The following is a 21,389-nucleotide window of genomic DNA, read 5'->3' as shown; positions in this document are numbered from 1 at the left end:
ACAATTTAGTCAAGTCAAGTTCTGAAGGAGCAAGATTTTATTTGTCGTTCTTGCAAGACCGGGTGTCTAGTCAAAATAGGCACACCTTACATAGATTTGCAGCACATTTTATACTGTTTTTCAAACATTGTGATGGCTTGTATTGTGTTATTCCCCCTTATTTGGCTGTTAACCTTGTTAACTTTAAACACTGTAAATGGCTTGTATTGTGTCATTCCTTCAATTAACACTCTCTCAACTCCCATTTTGCGCTTAATCTCATCACTGTGGTTATCTGTTTCGTGTAACCTAGTTAACTGTCTGTCATGTGCCTCCCCCTTTCTGTATGCTGCTGAACTCGTCCATCACTGCTGATTGTACTGTTGGCTCTTGCAGCCTTAAAAATTACACTACTTCTCACAACCACAACATAGGAAGTGTGTTTTGGCTCTGGAGGAAGTTCAATGCAGGTTTACAAGAATTATCCCTGGACTTCAGGGTTAAAGTTACAAGGAGAGATTGGACAAATTAGGCCTTTATTCTCAAATACAGAAAGTTGAGGGGTGATCTGATAGAAGGCTACAAAATATTTACAGCAAAGGACAGGGTGGAAAAGGATAAATTGTTTCCACTAGTTGGAGGCTCTAGAACCAGGGACCGTAATCTAAAAATTAGGGCCAAGCTGTTCAGGTGAGATGTTAGAAAACACTTCTGCACACAGAGGGTGGTGGACATTTGGAATTCTCTTCATCAAACAGCAGTGGATGCTGATTCAATTGCTAGATTTAAATCTGAAAGACTTTTTTATTGAGCAGGGGAATTAGGAGATTTGGGCCTAAGGCAGGTACATAGAGTTAGACCACAGATCAGCCATGATCTTATTGAATGGCAGAGCAAGTTCAAGGGGCTGAATGGCCTACTCCTAAAATGACAGAGCGCAGGAGGACTCAGCCTATCAAGCCTGCACCAGCAATAAATGCACTTAGGATTACAGGGATAGGGCCTATTTAACCTAATCCCCCTGACACTAGGGTGTAATTTAGCATGGCCAATCCACCTAACCTGCACATCTTTTAGGCTGTGGGAAGGACATGGGGGATCCAGAGGAAACCCACACAGATATGGCAAGAACATGCAAACTCCATAGTGACCAAGGCTGGAATTGAACCATGTGATGTGGAGATGCCAGCGTTGGACTGGGGTAAAAACAGTAAGAAGTCTCACAACACCCCATCCCAGGCACTGTGAGGCAGCAGTACCAACCACTGCGCCACTCTTGCGTTTTCTTGTTTTTATGAAATAAGCTTCCCAAATCCAATGAACTCAGAGCTGATTAGTTTAAAGGCATTGGAAAAAAAAATCAATAGCAGCGAAAAGAAATTGAAAAAAAATTCAAGGAACGGTCATATTACTTAATATAGGATTTGAACCCATGATATAGATAAAGCACCTGACCAGCTCTTAACTAAGCTAACCAGGAACCCCCCCCGCCTTCCAACACATTCCCCAACAAGTGTGGGATCTGAATGGAAAGGTTATGGCTTTGGATCAAGCCACTCGGGGCAGTGTAATCTGCAGATATTGTTGAATTCAAATTCCATCATCTGCCATGAGGGGATTTGAACCCAGGTCCCCAGAGTTTCTGGATTAATAACCCACCAATTAGCTACTAGGCCATGGCTTCCCTAATGGTATGGCTAGAGAACAAAACAAACTCTACACAGCCACAGCAGCATGTCTCCTAACTTCGACAAACGGTCATCTGGACTCGAAATCTCAGCTCTTTTCTCTCCTAACAGATACTACCAGACCTGCTGAGATTTCCCAGCATTTTCTCTTCCAGTTACGGATTCCAGTATCCGCAGTAATTTGCTTTTAAACACCACACAACCCTCACCATCAACTGCCAGCTGGAAAGGCTGAAATACACATGCGCCACACACCTCTTGACGCATTTCCGGTTCGTCCCAACCGCCAGGCTGGGCCTGAGTACCATGTGAGCCAATCGGGAGTGTCTGTCCGCCGCCCTGCCCCGCCCTCCCGCCGCCTTGCCCCGCCCCCTCCTCCCTCCGCCCCGCCCCCTCCTTCCGCCGCTCCGCCCCGCCCCGCCCCTCCGTCGGCCCCCTCCCCCCCTCCCCCGCCCCTGACACATCGCGCTCTCTCCAGAGGCAGACCAATAGAAAGAGCGGACAGGCCGCCACGTGTCCCAGTCCCTGCGCCCGATGGACCAATGAAAGTGTCCGCTCCCGGCAGCCGGTTGCGCGTGCGCTCTGCCTCACCAATCAGGGCCATTGTTGTTTTTTAATTTTGGGCTCGCGCCGCGCGCAGGGAAAATTCCAACCGGCGGCGGAGAGAAACACACCGGGGAGAGAGTGAGAGAAACACACCGGGGAGAGAGTGAGAGAAACACACCGGGGAGAGAGTGAGAGAAACACACCGGGGAGAGAGTGAGAGAAACACACCGGGGAGAGAGTGAGAGAAACACACCGGGGAGAGAAAAACACCGGGGAGAGAGTGAGAGAAATACACCGGGGAGAGAGTGAGAGAAACACACCGGGGAGAGAGTGAGAGAAACACACCGGGGAGAGAGTGAGAGAAATACACCGGGGAGAGAGTGAGAGAAACACACCGGGGAGAGAGTGAGAGAAATACACCAGGGAGAGAGTGAGAGAAATACACCGGGGAGAGAGTGAGAGAAACACACCGGGGAGAGAGTGAGAGAAATACACCGGGGAGAGAAAAACACCGGGGAGAGAAACATACCGGGGAGAGAAACACACCAGGGAGAGAGTGAGAGAAATACACCGGGGAGAGAGTGAGAGAAACACACCGGGGAGAGAGTGAGAGAAACACACCGGGGAGAGAGTGAGAGAAACACACCGGGGAGAGAGTGAGAGAAACACACCGGGGAGAGAGTGAGAGAAATACACCGGGGAGAGAGTGAGAGAAATACACCGGGGAGAGAGTGAGAGAAACACACCGGGGAGAGAGTGAGAGAAACACACCGGGGAGAGAGTGAGAGAAACACACCGGGGAGAGAGTGAGAGAAACACACCGGGGAGAGAGTGAGAGAAAAACACCAGGGAGAGAGTGAGAGAAACACACCGGGGAGAGAGAAACACCGGGGAGAGAGTGAGAGAAACACACCGGGGAGAGAGTGAGAGAAACACACCGGGGAGAGAGAAACACCGCGGGGGAGAGAGAGATGAGACTGGGGTGACGAGAGAGAGGAGTGGGGCAAGGGAGCGAGCAGGACTGGCCTTGAGCAAGGCAGACTGGACTGAATTGAAGGTAGGGAACTGGACTGGGGCAACAGAGAGGAGGAGCTGGGTTGGGGGCAAGAGGCGAGGAGGGTCGGTCTAAAGCGAGAGAGGGGAAGGAGAGCAAAACAAAGCCGGGGGGGGGGGGGGAAACAAGAAAGAAAACTGAAGAGGGCGAGATTTGGCGTGTGTGAGAGATTCAATCACAGAGCCTTCATCTTGGTGTTTGTAAAGGTAAATATCACTCTTCAGATTGGTCTGCAATAACAGTTAGATTGAGTAGGTATCTTGTGTCAATCTTCAGAATAGAGGAAATAAACAAAATAGTGTAAATGATCTAAAACAAGATCAACTACCTACAGATGTTGCCAGACCAGCTAGGTAGAATCATAGAATCCCTTCAATGCAGAAAGAGGCCATTTGGCCCATTGAGTCTGCACCGACAACAGTTCCACCCAGACCTTATCCCTGTAACCCCACATATTTACCCCGCTAATCTCCCTGGCACTGAGGGGCAATTTACCACAGCCAGTCCACCTAACCCATGTTTTTTTTGACTGAGAGGAGAAACTGGAACAGCCAGTTGGAACCCACGCAAACACTGGAGGAACGTGCAAACTCCACAATCACCTAAGGCTGAAAATTGAACCTAGGTCTCTGGTGCTGTGAGATAGCAATGATAACCACCAGTGCGTCAATGAGATCTTGTGGCATTAGCTTGAACACCAACTGGAAATGCATCAGGAGGAGCTACACGGGTGGAGTACTGGGTCCATGGCACATGCCCAACTCTTTTCTAGCATTCTCTTGTTTTACTGTAGAGGATATATGTAAGATCCCAGAAGCTGGTGGCTCTGACATCCATCATTATGAAGTGCTTTGAAGGGCTCGTCATGACACAAAACAGTTCCAGCCTCCTGGACTGCCTGGATCCACTACAGTTTGCCTACTGTCGCAACAGGTCCACAGCAAATGCCATCTCCCTGGCCCTGCACTTAACCCTGGAACACTTAGACAACAAGAACACCTATGTCAGACTCCTATTTATTAACTACAGCTCAGCCTTCAACACCATTATTTCCACGAAACTCAGTGGCTTGGGCCTCAGCACCTCTGTCTGCAACTGGATCCTAAATTTCCTAACTTAGTCCACAATCAGAAGGATAGGCAACAACACCTCTTTCATGACCTTCCTCAACATTGGTGCCCCACAACCCTGTTCTCAGCCCCCTACTATACTCCTTACACATGTATGACTGGCCAAATTCCCCTCCAATTCGATTTTCAAGTTTGCTGACGACAACATCACAGTGGGTCAGATCTGAAATAATGATGAGACAGAGTACAGGAAGGAGATGGAGAATCTGGTGAACTGGTGCAGCAACAATAATCTTTCCCTTGATGTCAGCAAACAAAGGAGATTGTCATTGACTTCAGGAAGCGTAAAGGAGAACATGCCCCTGTCTACATCAATGGGGACGAAGTAGAAAGGGTTGAGAGCTTCAAGTTTTTAGTGTCCAGATCACCAACAACCTGTCCTGGTCCCCCCCATGGTTAAGAAAGACCACCAAGATCTCTACTTTCTCAGAAGACTAAGGAAATTTGGCATGTCAGCTACGACTCTCACCAACTTTTACAGATGCATCATAGAAAGCATTCTTTCTGGTTGTATCACAGCTTGGTATGTCTCCTGCTCTGCCCAAGACCGCAAGGAACTACAAAAGGTCATGAATGTAGCCCAGTCCATCAAGCAACCAGCTCCCATCCACTGATTCTGTCTGCACTTCCTGCTGCCTCAGCAACGCAGCCAGCATAATTAAAGACCCCATGCACCCCAGACATTCTGTCTTCCACCTTCTTCCTTCGGGAACAAGATACAAAAGTCTTGAAGTCATGTACCAACTGACTCAACCACTTCCCTGCTGCTGTCAAACTTTTGAATGGACTTACCTTGAATTAAGTTGATCTTTCTCTACACCCTAGCTATGACTGTAACACTACATTCTGCACTGACTTGTTTCCTTCTCTATGAATGGTATGTTTTGTCTGTGTAGTGCGCAAGAAACAATACTTTTCACTGTGTTAATACAAGTGACAATAATAAATCAAAATAGAACCTAGCGCAGCGTAGTACAGGCCCTTTGGCCCTCAATGTTGCATCGACCGGTGGAACCAATCTAATGTCCCTCTAACCTAAACTGTTCCAATGTTATCCATATGCCTATCCACTGACCGTTTGAACACCCTTAAAGTTGGCGAGTCCACAACTGCTGCAGGCAGGGCATTCCACGACCTTACTACCCTCTGAGTGAAGAATCTACCTCTGACATCCGTCCTATAATTACCACCCCTTAATTTAAAGCTATGTCCCCTCGTGTTAGCCATCACCATCCGAGGAAAAAGGCTCTCACTGTCCACCCTATCCAATCCTCTGATCATCTTGTATGCCTTAATGAGGTCATCTCGTAACCTTCTCTCTAATGAAAATAACCTCAAGTCCCTCAACCTTTCCTCATAAGACCTTCCCACCATTACCAGGCAACATCCTGGTAAACCTCTTCTGCACCCTTTCCAATGCCTCCACATCTTTCTTGTAATGCGGCGACCAGAACTGTACGCAATACTCCAAGTGCGGCCGCTCCAGAGTTTTGTACAGTTGTAATATGACCTCATGGCTCCAAAATGTAATCCCTCTACCAATAAAAGCTAACACGCCGTACGCCTTCTTAACAACCTTATCAACCTGGGTGCCAACTTTCAGGGAGCTATGCACATGTATCCCGAGATCTCTCTGCTCGTCAACACTACTAAGAGTCCTTCCATTAGCCCTATATTCTGTACTCCTGTTACCCTTACCAAAGTGAATCACCTCACACTTTTCCATATTAAACTCCATCTGCCACCTCTCGGCCCAGGTCTGCAGCTTATCTATGCCCCTCTGCAAACTGTAACATCCATCCTCACTGTCTACAACTCCTCCAACTTTGGTGTCGTCAGCAAATTTACTAATCCATCCTTCTACACCCTCATCTAGGTCATTTATAAAAATGACAAACAGCAGTGGCCCCAAAACAGATTCTTGAGGATCTGTAACTGAACTCCAGGTTGAATATTTCCCATCAACCACCACCCTCTGTCTTCTGTCAGCTAGCCAATTCCTGATCCAAACAGCTAAATCATCCTCAATCCAATGCATCTGCATTTTGTGCAATGCCTACCATGGGGAACCTTATCAAACGCTTTGCTAAAATCCATATACACCACGTCAACTGCCTTACCCTTATCCACTTCTTTGGTCACCTTTTCAAAAAACTGAATAAGGTTTGTGAGGCACGACATATCCTTCACAAAACCGTGTTGACTATCCCTAATCAATTTATTTCCCTCTAGATGATTATAAATCCTATCCCTTATAATTCTTTCCAAAATAGGTCCCTTTAGATTGGAAGATAGCAAATGTAACTCCATTACTCAAAAACAGGGAGGCTGAAAATAGGAGACCACAGTTAGCCTAACACCCTGTCAGAGGGAAAATGTTAGAAGCTATTCCTAAAGAAGTTATAACAGGGCATTTAGATAAGTTCAAGAAATCAGGCAGAGTGATCATGGTTTGGTAAAGGGAAATCATGTTTACCAACTTATTGGAATTCTTTGAGGGAATAACCTATTCTGTGGATAAAGAGGAATTGATGGATGTACTGTACTTAGACTTCCAGAACGCATTTGATAAAGTGCCATATCAAAGGTTATTGTGGAAAATAAAATACTTGTTGCAGATAACATATTGGCATCGATAGGAGATTTGCCGAATGGCAGGAAGCATAGAGTAAGCATAAATGAGCCTTTCTCAGGTTGGCAAGATGTAACGAGTAGTGAGTGACAGGGATCGTTGTTGGGACCTGAGCTGTTTACAATTTACCAAATGACTGATGAATGGAGTGATTGTCAAATCTGATGATACAAGATTAGATAGGAAAGTAAGTTGTGACGTAAGGTAACAAAAATAAATAAATCAGTTAAATGAGTGGGCAGAGATCTGACCAATGGCATATAATGTGGAAAAATATGAAATTGTACATTTTGGCAGGATGAATAAAATACCATATTATGTAAATAGTGAGAAGGATCTGGATGTCTTGGTACATGAATAACAAAAGGTTAGTATACAGTTACAGCAAGTAATTAAGAAAGCTATTTGAATTATTATTTAATGTGAGAGGAATTGAATACAAAAGTGGGGAGGTTGTGCTTCAGTTATATAGAGTACTGATAAGACCACATCTGGAGTAAAAATAAAAAATTTTGGAAAATCTCAGCAGGTTTGAAAGCATCTCAGGATAGAATAGAGCCAACATTTCGAGTCTTGATGCCCCTTGACTCACCTGATGAAGGAGCAGTGCTCCAAAAGCTCATGATTCCAAACAAACCTATTGGACTTTAACGTGGTGTAGTGAGACTTCTTACTGTGCCCACCCCTGTCCAATGCCGGCATCTCCACATTATTGAATGGCAGTGCAATCTCGAGAGGCCAGTTCCTCCGACAGCATATATTTGTTTGTATGTTTACTGCTTACTTTCCCACTTCATCATCAGCAAACTTGGATACATTACCTTGCTGTCATGTGTGTCATTACTATAGATGGTAAATAATGAGAGTCAGAGATTTACAGCATGGAAACAGGCCCTTCAGCCCAACTTGTCCATGCTGCCCTTATTTTTTTTAAACTCCTAAGACAATCCCAATTGCCTGCATTTAGCCCATAATCCCTCTACCCATGTAACTATCTAAATGCTTTTTAAAAGATAAAATTGTACCCGTCTCTTGTACTCCTCTGGCAGCTTGTTCCAGACACTCAACATCCTCTGTGTGAAAAAATTGCCCCTTTGGATACTTCTGTATCTCTCCCCTCTCACTTTAAACCTATGTCCTCTAGTTTTAGATTCCCCTACCTTTGGGAAAAGATATTGACTATCTGCCTTGTCTATGCCCGTCATTATTTTATAGACCTCAATAGGTCATCCCTCAGCCTTCTATGCTCCAGAGAAAAATGTCCTCATCTATTCAGCCTCTCCTTATAATTCAATTCATCAAGTCCTGGTAGCATCCTACTAAATCTTGCCTGCGCTCTTTCTAGTTTAATAATATCCTTTCTATGTAGGGTGACCAGAATTGCACACAGTATTCCAAGCACGGCCTTAACAATGTCTTGTACAATTTCAACAAGACATCCCAACATCTGTATTGGGGATGCAAGTTCTGAACTTTGCCTTACAGAAGCATTAATGTTCGAGAAGCAATTATAAAGGACTCAATAGGGAAAGGCAGCTTTTGAGGCCCTCCTACCAAGAAGCTGGGAAAGGTTTGACATGCAATGATGGTACATTGTAATTATAACTGTAATAGTTAGTGTAATCAGACACTCATTGAAAGAAGCTGATCTGTGTTGCACTTCGTGTTGCCAATTATGAATTGTAACACATATTCACAATTTTTGAATAAACTACATTTTTGGGGGAAAGAAAAGGACAAGCTGGCCCTCTCTTCCCTTTTGCAACCTTCTAATAGAAATTCTGTGCATTCCTTCCACCCCCCCCCCCCCCCGGAAAATTATTCAAAACAATTGTGAATTATTTCCAGGAATATAGAAGTGAGCATAAACTTACAAAGATCTTGATAGATTAAGTGGGCAAAACTGTGACAAATGAGTTCGGTGGAGGCAACTGTCAGGTCATCCGCTTGAGCCTACAAGGTTAGAATGGAATTTGCTCCAGACACTAGAAGTGCTGGAAGTTCAGAGACTGGGGTAGGAATGGCTGGGGTTGATGTCAGTGAACAGTTATAAAATATAACCAACAAGGCTTGCCTAGTTTGAGGAGGAAAACACCTTTACAGGCAAGGGGTGAAAAGGAGTTTGGAACTCATTTCTGCAAATAGAAATTACTCAAATCACTTAGCAAATTTATTAAAGGATATGGGGCAAAGACAAGTATTTGGTGTTAGGTCACAGATCAGGTGTCTCATTTAATAGCGGAAGGAGCTAGAAGACATATATGGCCAACTCCCTGTTCCTGCATTCCTTCCTATAAATTGTTTGAAATCACTTTTAACATTTTTTATGAAAATCTGCCCCTCTTTCAGATAGGCGTGCTTTCAGTTCATGGGACTTCGCACTGCCATCATTATGTCAGGAAAGGTGTGTGGGTCATAAGCACGGTTATTGATTGGCTGTGTTGTGTATTCTGTAATTGTATGGACAAGTAGAATTGTCATTAATATTTATAATGAGTGTATCATTTTATTGTTTATTTTATGAGAGTAGAATTATGTGCTATATTTTTCTTTCAGGTTTAAATTATGGAAAGTGACGTGATGAATGTGACTGTAAACACCAGCCATTTGGACTTCTCTGGCAAAATGAAGGAAAAACGCAATGGTATTTTAAAAAAGACAAAATACAATGCATCTCTGATCTCTAAGATTAAGACCAAGATTCTTAGTAAGTGTTCTGTTTTCCTTGACTCTGCTATTTTCTGCACACCTAGCAAACCTGACCTTGCTCGACCCACTTATGCAACAATCTGTTGGTATTTGCATTCAAGTTATTCTGATTTAAAATTTGGTGGTACTTAAGTATTCAATTTAATAAAATTGTATTTTCAGTTTTAAATTATCTAAATAAAACTGAGCAAAATATAAGTGAGAATTACTCTCCCAGATTCTTTTGAAAAGTGTTTCCACAAAGTTATCCATGACCAATATGTTTTGTGTGTGTGTGTGTGTGTGTGTATACATACATATATATGTGTCCACTTGTATATTTTACTCTTGGAGTGAGTAATTCAATTTAAAATGAACCCAGCAGCATGGAGTTGGGGGTAGGGTGTTAGCGTGGATAGAGGATTGGTTGTCAAATAGGAGGCAGAGAGTGGGGGTCAATGGGTGCTATTCGGATTGGCGGTTGGTGACTAGTGGGGTGCCCCAGGGGTCGGTGCTGGGGCCTCAGCTATTTACCATTTATATAGATGATCTGGAGGAGGGAACCGAGTGCAGGGTGTCGAAATTTGCTGATGACACCAAGATTGGGGGAAAGGCAAATTGTGCGGAGGGTGTGGAGAGTCTGCAGAAGGATCTAGATAGGCTGGGCGAATGGGCCAGGAAATGGCAAATGGAATTTAATGTTGGCAAGTGTGAGGTGGTCCACTTTGGTAGGAAGAATGGTAGGAAGGACTATTACTTACGTGGCGAAAAACTGCAGCAGGCGACGGTGCAGAGGGACCTCGGGGTCCTTGTGCATGAGTCGCAAAAACCCAGCTTGCAGGTGCAGCAGGTGGTCAGGAAGGCGAATGGGATGCTGGCCTTCATAGCGAGGGGGATTGAATATAAAAGTAGGGAGGTCTTGCTGCAGCTGTATAGGGCATTGGTGAGGCCGCAGCTGGAGTACTGTGTGCAGTTTTGGGCGCCGCACCTGCGCAAGGATATTTTGGCCCTGGAGGGAGTGCAGAGGAGGTTTACTAGGCTGATACCGGAGTTGAGGGGATTGAGCTATGAGGAGAGGCTGAATAAACTGGGCTTGTACTCGTTAGAGTTTAGAAGAATGAGGGGAGATCTCATTGAGACGTATAAGATGATGAATGGGATGGATAGGATAGAGGTGGAGAGACTCTTCCCGCTCAAAAAAGACAGTAGGACTAGGGGGCACAGCCTCAAGATAAAGGGGAGGCGGTTTAGAACGGAGTTGAGGAGGAACTTCTTCACTCAAAGGGTGGTGAATCTCTGGAATTCTCTGCCCGTTGAAGTGGTGGAGGCTGCCTCGCTAAATATTTTTAAGAAGCGGGTTGATGGGTTCTTGATAAGAGAGGGGATTAAGGGTTATGGGGAGAGGGCGGGAATGTGGAACTGAGCTACCACAGATCAGCCATGATCTTGTTGAGTGGCGGGGCAGGCTCGAAGGGCTGGATGGCCTACTCCTGCTCCTATTTCTTATTATACTTGAAAAGGAAAAGATTAGCTTATTTCACATCATTGCTCTGGAAGTTACTGAGGTAAAGATGGTCAGTAATACACACACAAAGATTAGTTACAAGAAAAGTAGAAACAATGCTTATAGAAATTGGATAGGTTCAATCAGTCTGTTTGGTGAAGGCTTAATGTGTTTGGAGTCGAGCTGTTGTATTATCCGAAGCTAAGGTCTTGAGCTCTGAGACGCAGAGGGATCTGGGTGTCCTAGTGCATAAATTGCAAAAGGTTAATAATTGGCGAAGCTACTACAATGTTATAGTTTATTCAAGGGGAATTGAATACAGCATTGGGGAGACTATGCTTCAGTTATACAGGGTATTGGTGAGACTCACACCTGGCGTACTGTGTATACATTGGTCTCCTTATTTAGGATAAGCAGTTCAGAGAAGGTTTACTGGATAAATACCTGGAATGGGCAGGCTGTCTTGTGAAGAAAGTCTGGACAATTGTAAATTTCCCTGTCCCTGTTGCCCTTGAGAAGTTGGTGGTGACCTGTTGTCCTGAGGATCTGGCGACAGTGAAGGTTCTTTTGCCTGTACTCTTAAATCTGTGCTCTCTGATTATTGACCTTTTCCCACTGGAAACTGTTTCTCTTGTTTACTCTTCAAAAACACCTCATAATTTTGAATATTTTCAAGTTTCCCCTTAATCTTATCACCTCTGAGAAGAGCAACCTTAGTTTCTGTAGCCTATCCAGATAACAGTACCTGATAATTCTAGTAATTCTGCTCAGCACCCATTGTAAAGCATTGACGTAAAATGTGTTCCCAGAATTGACCACAATATGACGGTTGGATCCTGACCAGTATCTTATAAATTATTTCATAAATTCCCTGCTAAGTTCCTCAATTTATAAAGCCAGGGATCTCATTTGCTTTTTGACACTAACTTCTGCCACTTTCTAAAAACTCCTCTACAAACACCCCCTCTGCTCCTATATCTTGCTTTAATATTGTTTAGTTTAGATCACCTTCTATCAATCTTTCTATCAAAGTGAATCACTGCACACTGTGCATTAAATTTTATATGTTAACTTCTTTCTGAATTGTCATCAGTCTTAATTAGTTACTACGTTTCCAGTTAGTACCAGCAGAGGGAGGGTCACACCATATTTTACTTAAAATCTTGAAGCCCAAATGTAGTATTGTGGCCAATTATTTTTATGCAAGTTCGTATAAATTCTCACCTTCAGATTTTTGTAATGGAAATTGTCACATTGTATTTACACCTTTTCAGTCAGGACCTCAACAAGCAGGAAGGATTAATTTGAACATCATCGGTTTACACAAGCAACTGTCAATTTAAATATAGAGCTAGAAAATTCTCTTAGAAAAAGATGGAAAAAAGTACACAGATTTTAATTATTGTTGCTTTTTCTATGGCATGGCACACAACAAGTGGGAAAAACTGGTTAATGTTTTACTTGTCAGTCTTTGTCACTGCTCAATAGTCTGCATCACCTGGATATGTTGCCTCTTTACTCCCTTGTATTTAACTCCTCATGTCTTTCTCTCTCTTTCTCTTTTATTTCAGTTCTGATGTTGAGTGATATAGTGTAATAGGGAAAGGATTATGGACTTGTAATGCATTGAGATTGCAGAAGAAAATGTGCCTCACAGCAGTTACACCCCATCCTACACAGTGCTTCTCCCGAACCTGCCCCAATCCTCTACCACGTTGCGTTCGCTGCACTATCCTGCTGTTCATTTCCTTCCTTGCCACAGTCTTTCTTGCATCGCTGCCCCAACCTACCGCTTCCCACTTGCATTCTTTGAAAGATCAAACTAAAAGTTTTCAGTACAGGTCTTGATAATGCATGTCAGACCATGATAGCCTGATTAAAATATTCATAATAAATCTCTAATCAGCTCAATATTTCCTATTGCCCTTGTGGTTAGAAAAATTATTGCCCCCAATTTAATGTAGATATGTTTCTGCAGCTGATTAGGTTACTATTCTCACATCTAGTTTAGTAAAGAAATATGTGTGAAACTTTGAAAGCAATCCCACGAGTGGCACCACTAATACAATTTATATAAAAGTCCTATTTAAGTAAAGTATCACTTTGAAGGTTAGGCAGTTTGAGCTGCCCACTAGTTAGAGTTTGCTATTGTGACTGTCTCCCAACCTTGTGTTCCTTTTTCTCTGCTTTCAATAAAATTAAAAGAATTGATTTGTGCCAAACGCCATGCACATATAGGAAGATTTAAGATAGACTTGTTGTTCTTCCTTAAATTCTGTTCTTTTTCTTAGAAATAATAGTACATTTCACGTCAGTTCAGCAATGAGTTCAACTTTTAATTGTTCTAAATTCACCACTTTGCCTTCCTACAAGCATGGTTAAACAACTGCTACTACAGTAAACCATTCAGACATTGGAAGAAACAATTTCTAAATTGCATTCTGCACTTGGTCCAAAGTAGATATTTTTTCTCTTTTAGACAACTCATCAATGATGAAGATCTCACTTAAAAATAACAACAAAGCTTTGGCATTGGCCCTTGCTGAAGAGAAGAAAAAATACAGAATGGCTGAACAAGAAAAAGTAATTCTTCAAAAAGAAATATGCACTCAAAATTATGACATAGTTATGCTTCAACAAAGATTAACTACTCAGGTAATAAGAGCATATTACCAACTGCCTCAGTTTATTTAATTTGGGATTGTAATTGAGCAGTTCTTGAGATCCATCTGAGTTTTCCTTTTCTCAGCTAGATACTTTTTGGTTTATTTTATCTGGCTTCTTGCATGTTGGAGTCAGAATGCTGCTTCCAGCCTGAAAATCCATCGGCCTTGTATGAGCATAGAAGGTCAGTCTGTACTACGAACTCCAGAAACAAAGGTGCTGGTAGACATATCAGAAACTAAGACTGATAATTGAAAGTGTGGCCAAAGGGATAGGCTTTAAAGCAGTAGGAGTATGTGTAAATGTAATGAATTTGAGCTTTGAGTGTGGATTTAACATTTACTGACAAAAAGATATCTGAATTTGTGTCTTTTGAGAACAGAATACTAAACTTTCAACCTTGGAGGGATTCTTGATGAAGATAAAAAGCTGCTTCTCAGATGCTACTGATTACTTGTCAGCTGCCATCAATACCTGTGAATGTGATGTAAGAATTTATCTTTATCCAGTTTCTTTACAACCTGTTGTAGATTTTTGATAGAACCCAGGTACAGTATCAAACAACGTATAGCAGCCAAATTATTTTAGCTGAAATCTAAAAAATATAATAATGAATTAATGGCCTGCTATTACTTAATGCAGAAGCGAAGTTAAGATAATTGAGGGAGGGACGGAAAGGGGAGCAGAGATGAGAAACATTTATTCAATGAGTGGAAGTGCAGTGGAAGCAAATTCAGTGGAAACTTTATTAATTATAGAATTGGGCGTCTACTTGAAAGTAAGAATTTTTTAATTCTTTCATGGGATCGTTGTATCGCTGAAAAGGCCAACATTTGTTGCTCATCTGTAATTGTCCTTGCAGACGATGGTGAGTTGCTATTTTGAACTGCTACAACCCCTCTGATGTAGATGTACCTGGTGTAAGAAAACATGGAGCCCATGAAGGGAATTAGATGAGTGGGCAAGAAAATGGCAGATGGACAAATTCACATTTTCCCACATTATATTCCATTTTGGCAGGAAGAATAGAAAAGCAGTGTGTTATTTAAGTAGAACAAGATGTAGATCTCTCCTGTACAGAGGTATATGAATCACAAAAAGTTGATGTGTGGGTACAGCAAGTGATTAGGAAATGTTGGAATTTATTGCAGTGGAATTAAGTATATAAGTTGGGATGTTTTTCTGCAGTTTCACAGATTTATTGAGACTGTATCTGGAGTACTGTGTACAATTTTTAGTCTCCTTCCTTAAGAAAGAATATAAATGCATTCAAACCAATGCAGATAAGGTTCTCTTGTCTAATTCCTGGGGTGAAGGAATCTCACGAGGAAGGTTTGGGCAGGCTGGGCCTACATCCAATGGAGTTTAGAAGGATATCATGCTGAATCGTATAAGATCCTGACTGGACTTAAAAGGTGGATGCTGAGAAATAATTTCTGTTGTGTGGACTCCAGAGTGAGGGAACACTGCTTTAAAAAAAAAGAAATTTTAAAAGTTTAAATATTTTAAAATTTTAAGTATTTTAAATGTCCCCATTTAAAACTAAGATGAGGATTTTTTTTCTGTCAGAACATCATTAGATTGTGGAATTCTCTTCTTCAGAGAGCATGGATCTGGGTCATTGAATATATTCAAGGCTGGGTGAGATAGACTCTTGATCGATAAACAAAGTTGACAAGAAAGTGGAGTTGAGACCACCATCTGATCAGGCATGATCTTATCGAATGGCTGAAAAGCCTCAAAGAGCCTATTCCTGCTCCCGATTTTTTTGTTCTTGTGTTGCTGCTTTTGGCATGCTTTTCTGCGGTCACTGAACCAGGGTTGGTCTTTGGTAATGGTAGAGTGAGGGATATGATGGGCCATGAGATTACAGATTGTGGTTGAATACAATGCTGTTGCTGATGATGGCATGCAATGGATGTCCAGTTTTGAGCTAAATCTAACCCCAGTCTTTTTCATTTTGTTCAGTGCTGCACAACCCTTCATCTGCACAAGAACTGTGCACTGGTCACCCCTAATGGTGCTGTCATGGACAGATACATCAGCACAGGGTAGATTTGTGAGGTTAGATAGGTTGTTCCATTTTGTTGGCTAGTCATGGCACAAATCCATTCCAGCCTCCCCGACTACCCGGATCCACTACTGTTTGCCTACCGCCGCAACATGTCTGCAGCAGACTCCATCTCCCTGGCCCTGCACTCAATCCTGAAACACCTAGATAACAAGGACACCTATGTCAGACTCCTATTTATTGATTACAGCTCAGCCTTCAACACCATTATTTCCATGAAACTCATCTCCAAACTCCGTGGCCTGGGCCTTGGCACCTCCCTCTGACTGGATCCTGAGCTGCTTAACTCTCAGACTACAATCAGTAAGGATAGGCAACAGCACCTCCTCCATGATCATCCTCAACACCGGTATCCCACCAGAAGGCTGTATTCTTGGTCCCTTACTATTAGTCCTTATACACCTATGACTGTGTGGCCAAATTCCTTCAAATTAGATTTTCAAGTTTGCTGACGACACCACCGTAATCAGTTGGATCTCAAACAATGATGAGACAGAGTACAGAAATGAGATAGAGAATCTGGTGAATGGGTGTGTCAACAATAATCTTTTCCTCAATGTCAACAAAATGAAGGAGATTGTCCTTGACTTCAGGAAGCATAGTGGAGAACATGTCCCTGTCTACATCAATGGGGGATGAAATAGAAAGGGTCAAAAACTTAAAGTTTTTAGGTCTCCAGATCACCAACAACCTGTCTTGGTCCCCCCATGCCAACACTATAGTTAAGGAAGCCCACCAACGCCTCTTTCTCAGAAGACTAAGAAAATTTGGCATGTTAGCTGTGACTCTCACCAACTTTTATAGATGCACCATAGAAAGCACTCTTTCTGGTTGTGTCAGAGCTTGGTGTGGCCCCTGCTCTGCCCAGAACTGCAAGGAACTACAAAAGATCATGAATGTAGCCCAATCCATCACGCAAACCAGCCTCCCATTTACTGACTTTGTCTCCGCTTCCCACTGCTTCGGGTGTGTGGGATTCTTAAATAATTAAGAATCCCACACACCCCAGGCATTCTCTCTTCCACCACCTTCCTTCGGGAAAAAGATACAGAAGCCTGAGGACTCATACCAACCAATCAAGAACAGCTTTTTCTCGGCTGCTGTTAGATTTTTGAATGGACTTGCCTTGCATTTTGATCTTTCTCTGCACCCTAGCTATGACTAACACATTCTGCACTCCCTCATTTCCTTCTCTATGAACAGTATGCTTTGTATAGCACACAAGAAACAATACTTCTCACTGTATGTTAGTACATATGACAATAAATCAAATCAAAAACCTCATCACCTATCACAGACTCAATCTGGTAGTCCTGTCCTTCAAAACTTGTTCAGTTTTGTCCAGAGGTGCTAGTGAGCCACTTTTGAAATCCCTCATCTTAAGTGTATTTTGTGTCCTTGCTACCCTCAGTGCAGTTTCTAAGTTTCGTGTTCAACATGAAGGAGGACTGATTTATCAACTGAGGGAGAGTGGTAGACAGTTATCCATTTGAAATTTTCCTTGCTCATGACAGTGGGATCTGGAGTCAATGTTGATGACTTCCAGGGAACCTGCCTTCTAACTGCATATCACCACCACCACATCTGCTGGGTTTTCCCTGCCATGGACAGGATATGCCCAGGGATATAAAGATGGTGTCTGAGATATTGGCATATTTGGTAAATGTGACTGTCAGGCTGTTGAGTAGGTGTTGGACAGCACTCCCAATTTTGGCCCAAGCCTCCAGATGTTAGTCAGGAGGATTTTGCAGAATCAACAGGACTGGGTTTGTTGTTGTTTTCAGTGCCTTGGTCAGTGCTGAGTGTCCACTTTACAGTCCTTTCTGACTTTTCTGTGGTGATTTGGATGGCTTGCTAGGTAAGATTTCAGAAGACAGATAGAGTCCACCCCAATTTGTGGTACTGGAATCACAGATAGGTTAGATCAGGTAAGGATGGCGATTTCCTTGCCTTAAGAGCATTAGTGAACCAAATCTGTATGGTTGTGGTTTAACTGCTGTTGATGAGGACCAATGTCCTTCTGAGGTGGTAGTGCAATAATAACAATGGTTTGAATACCCTCTTGTGATGAAATGTTCATAGAATCATACAGCTCAGAAGAGGGAACATCATGCCTGTACTGCCTCTTTAAAAGGATAGTCATACATATTCCCATATATCCCTCCTTTTCTCTCTAGCCCTGTAAAGTTCTGCATCCTTGAGTACCTATCCCAACTCCTTTTATTAAAGTTATTTACAGAATTGCCTTCCACCACCTATTCAGGCAGTGTTCCAAATCCTGGCAATTAGGTTGGGGGCAAAAAAAATCTGTTGTAATCTTATGCCAGTGATTTTAAATCTGTGATCTCTGGTTATTGGCTAGATGAATTAGAGAAAGTTTAAAATTATCAAAACCCCTCATCTTGAAAACATCTATTAGATCACCTCTTAACCTGCTGCTTTGTTCAGGAAGAACATAAAACCATAGAACCATAGAAAATTACAGCTCAGAAACAGGCTTTTTGGCCCTTCTTATCTGTGCTGAACCATTTTTTGCCTAGTCCCACTGACCTGCACTTGAACCATATCCCTCCACACGCCACTCATCCACGAACTCATCCACGAACCCATCCAAGTTTTCCCTAAATGTTAAAAGTGACCCCGCATTTACCACTTTATCCGGCAGCTCATTCCACACTCCCACCACTCTCTGCGTGAAGAAGCACCACCCCCTCCCCGCCCTAATATTCTCTTTAAACTTTTCTCCTGTCACCCTTAACCTATGCCCTCTGGTTTTTTTTCTCCCCTAGCCTCAGTGGAAAAAGCCTGCTTGCATTCACTCTATCTATATCCATCAAAATCTTGTACACCTCTATCAAATCTCCCCTCATTCTTCTACGCTCCAGGGAATAAAGTCCTAACCTATTCAATCTCTCTGTAATTCAGCTTCTCAAGTCCCGGCGACATCTTTGTGAATCTTCTCTGCACTCTTTCAACCTTATTTACATCCTTCCTGTAACTAGGTGACCAAAACTGTACACAATACTCTAAGTTCAGCCTCACCAATGCCTTATATAACCTTACCATAACACTCAAACTTTTATACTCGATATTCTGATTTATAAAGGCCAGTGTACCAAAAGCACTCTTTACGACCCTATCCACCTGTGACGTCACTTTTAGGGAATTCTGTACCTGTATTCCCAGATCCCTCTGTTCAACTGCACTCTTCAGAGTCCTACCATTTAGCCTGCACGTTCTACTTTGGTTTGTCCTTCCAAAGTGTAATACCTCTCACTTGTCTGCGTTGAATTCCGTTTGCCATTTTTCAGCCCATTTTTCTAGTTGGTCCAAGTCCCTCTGCAAGCTTTGAAAACCTTTCTCACTGTCGACTACACCTCCAATCTTTGTGTCATCAGCAAATTTGCTGTTCCAATTTACCACATTATCATCCAGATCATTGATATAGATGACAGACAACAATGGACCCAACACAGATCCCTGCAGCACTCCACTAGTCACAGGCCTCCACTCAGAGAAGCAATCCTCCACAACCACTCTCTGGCTTCTTTCATTGAACCAGTGTCTAATCCAATTTACAACCTCCCCATCTATACCTAGCGACTGAACCTTCCTAACTAACCTCCCGTGAGGGACCTTGTCAAAGGCCTTGCTGAAATCCAGGTAGACAACATCCACAGACTTCCCTTCATCCACTTTCCTGGTGACCTTCTCGAAAAACTCTAATAGATTGATCAGACATGACCTACCACGCACAAAGCCATGTTGACTCTCCCTAATAAGTCACTGTCTATCCAAATATTTGTAGATCCTATCCCTTATCACACCTTTCAATAACTTGCCAACCACCGATGTCAAACTTACTGGCCTGTAATTTCCCAGATTTCTTTTGGAACCTTTTTTAAACAACAGAACAACATGAGCCACCCTCCAATCATCCGGCACCTCTCCCATGAATATTGACATTTTAAATATGTCTGCCAGGGCCCCTGCAAGTTCAACACTAGCCTCCCTTAAGGTCCGTGGGAATACCCTGTCCGGTCCTGGGATTTATCCTCAAGACAGCCACACCACCTCCTCTTTAATCTGTAAAGGTTCCATGACCTCCCTACCTGTTTGCCCAATTTCCGTAGACTCCATGCCCGTTTCCTCAGTAAATATGGATGCAAAAAACCCATTTAGTATCTCCTCCATCTCTTTTGGTTCCATACACAGTCTACCACTCTGGATCTAACTTTTCTAACTTCCTCATAACTGAAGTCTTGACTCCTGATAAATTCCTGCTAAACCTTTGTGTGCTTTCTAAGGTCTATACATCTTTCCTGAAATATTGTTCCCAGAATTTCCCACAATAATCCAGCTGAAGTCTAACAATCAGTTTATAAAGTTCCAATATGATCTATTGGGTAGAGAACTGGCTTGCAAAGAGGACTCAGAGAGTAGTAGTGGAGGGGTCTTTTTCTAGCTGGAGGTCTGTCACTAGTGGTGTGCCGCAGGGCTCAGTACTGGGACCTCTTCTCTTTGTAGTGTATATAAATGATTTGGAAGAGGGAGTAGGTGGTGTGATCAGCAAATTTGCTGATGACACCAAGATGGCTGGATTGGTGGGCAGTGAGGAGCAGTGTCTGGCAATACAGCAGGATATTGATGGGATGGTTGATTGGGCAGATACATGGCAAATGGAGTTTAATCCGGATAAATGTGAGGTGATGCATTTTGGCTGGAATAATGTAGGGGGAAGTTATATGATAAAGGGTAAGCCCGTAAGGGGTATAGAATCGCAGCGAGACCTGGGGGTGCAAGTGCACAAGTCTTTGAAGGTGGCAGTGCAAGTGGAGAGTGTGGTGAAGAAAGCCTATGGTATGTTAGCCTTTATAGGAAGGGGTATAGAATATAAGAGCTGGAGTCTAATGTTGCAGTTGTACAGAACGTTGGTTAGGCCGCGTTTGGAGTGCTGTGTCTAGTCCTGGTCGCCTTACTACCGGAAGGACGTGGAGACTCTGGAGAGAGTGCAGAGAAGGTTTACCAGGATGTTGCCTGGTGTGGAAGGACTGGGGTATGAGGAAAGATTGAAGAAATTGGGCCTCTTTTCCCTTGAAAGACGCCGACTGAGGGGGGATCTAATAGAGGTATATAAGATTATGAAGGGTATAGATAGAGTAAACAGAGGTAAGCTATTTCCTATGATAGAGACACGTAGGACAAGGGGCCATGGACTTAAGGTGAGGGGGGAGAGGTACAACACAGATATTAGAGGGAGGTTTTTCACAGAGGGTAGTGGGGGGTATGGAATGCTCTGCCAAGTAAGGTGGTGGAGGCAAACATGCTAGAGTCCTTTAAGAGTAACTTAGACAGGCACATGATTGAGTTGGAGATGGGTGGATATAGGAGATCCTTTTAGATAAGGGTCATTAGCATTGGGGCGTCCCTGGT

At 43.1% G+C, this 21,389-nt stretch overlaps 1 protein-coding gene across 1 annotated transcript in view; it reads left to right on the top strand.

Moving 5' to 3' along the window:
- The first annotated feature begins 3,393 nt into the window (after positions 1-3,393).
- Positions 3,394-21,389, top strand: part of LOC145349827 (uncharacterized) — a 40,388-nt gene continuing 22,392 nt past the window's right edge. The window contains exons 1-4 of the mRNA XM_080198397.1: positions 3,394-3,473; positions 9,586-9,736; positions 13,701-13,876; positions 14,268-14,372. Of these exons, the coding sequence (XP_080054523.1) occupies positions 9,595-9,736; positions 13,701-13,876; positions 14,268-14,372 (423 nt within the window). The 5' untranslated portion in view covers positions 3,394-3,473; positions 9,586-9,594. The remainder of the gene's footprint in view (positions 3,474-9,585; positions 9,737-13,700; positions 13,877-14,267; positions 14,373-21,389) is intronic.

Source organism: Carcharhinus amblyrhynchos, chromosome 11 (assembly GCF_965287045.1).
Source record: "Carcharhinus amblyrhynchos chromosome 11, sCarAmb.v2.hapA, whole genome shotgun sequence".
Taxonomy (NCBI): Eukaryota; Metazoa; Chordata; class Chondrichthyes; order Carcharhiniformes; family Carcharhinidae; genus Carcharhinus; species Carcharhinus amblyrhynchos.
This window is presented reverse-complemented; position numbering and strand designations above follow the sequence as displayed.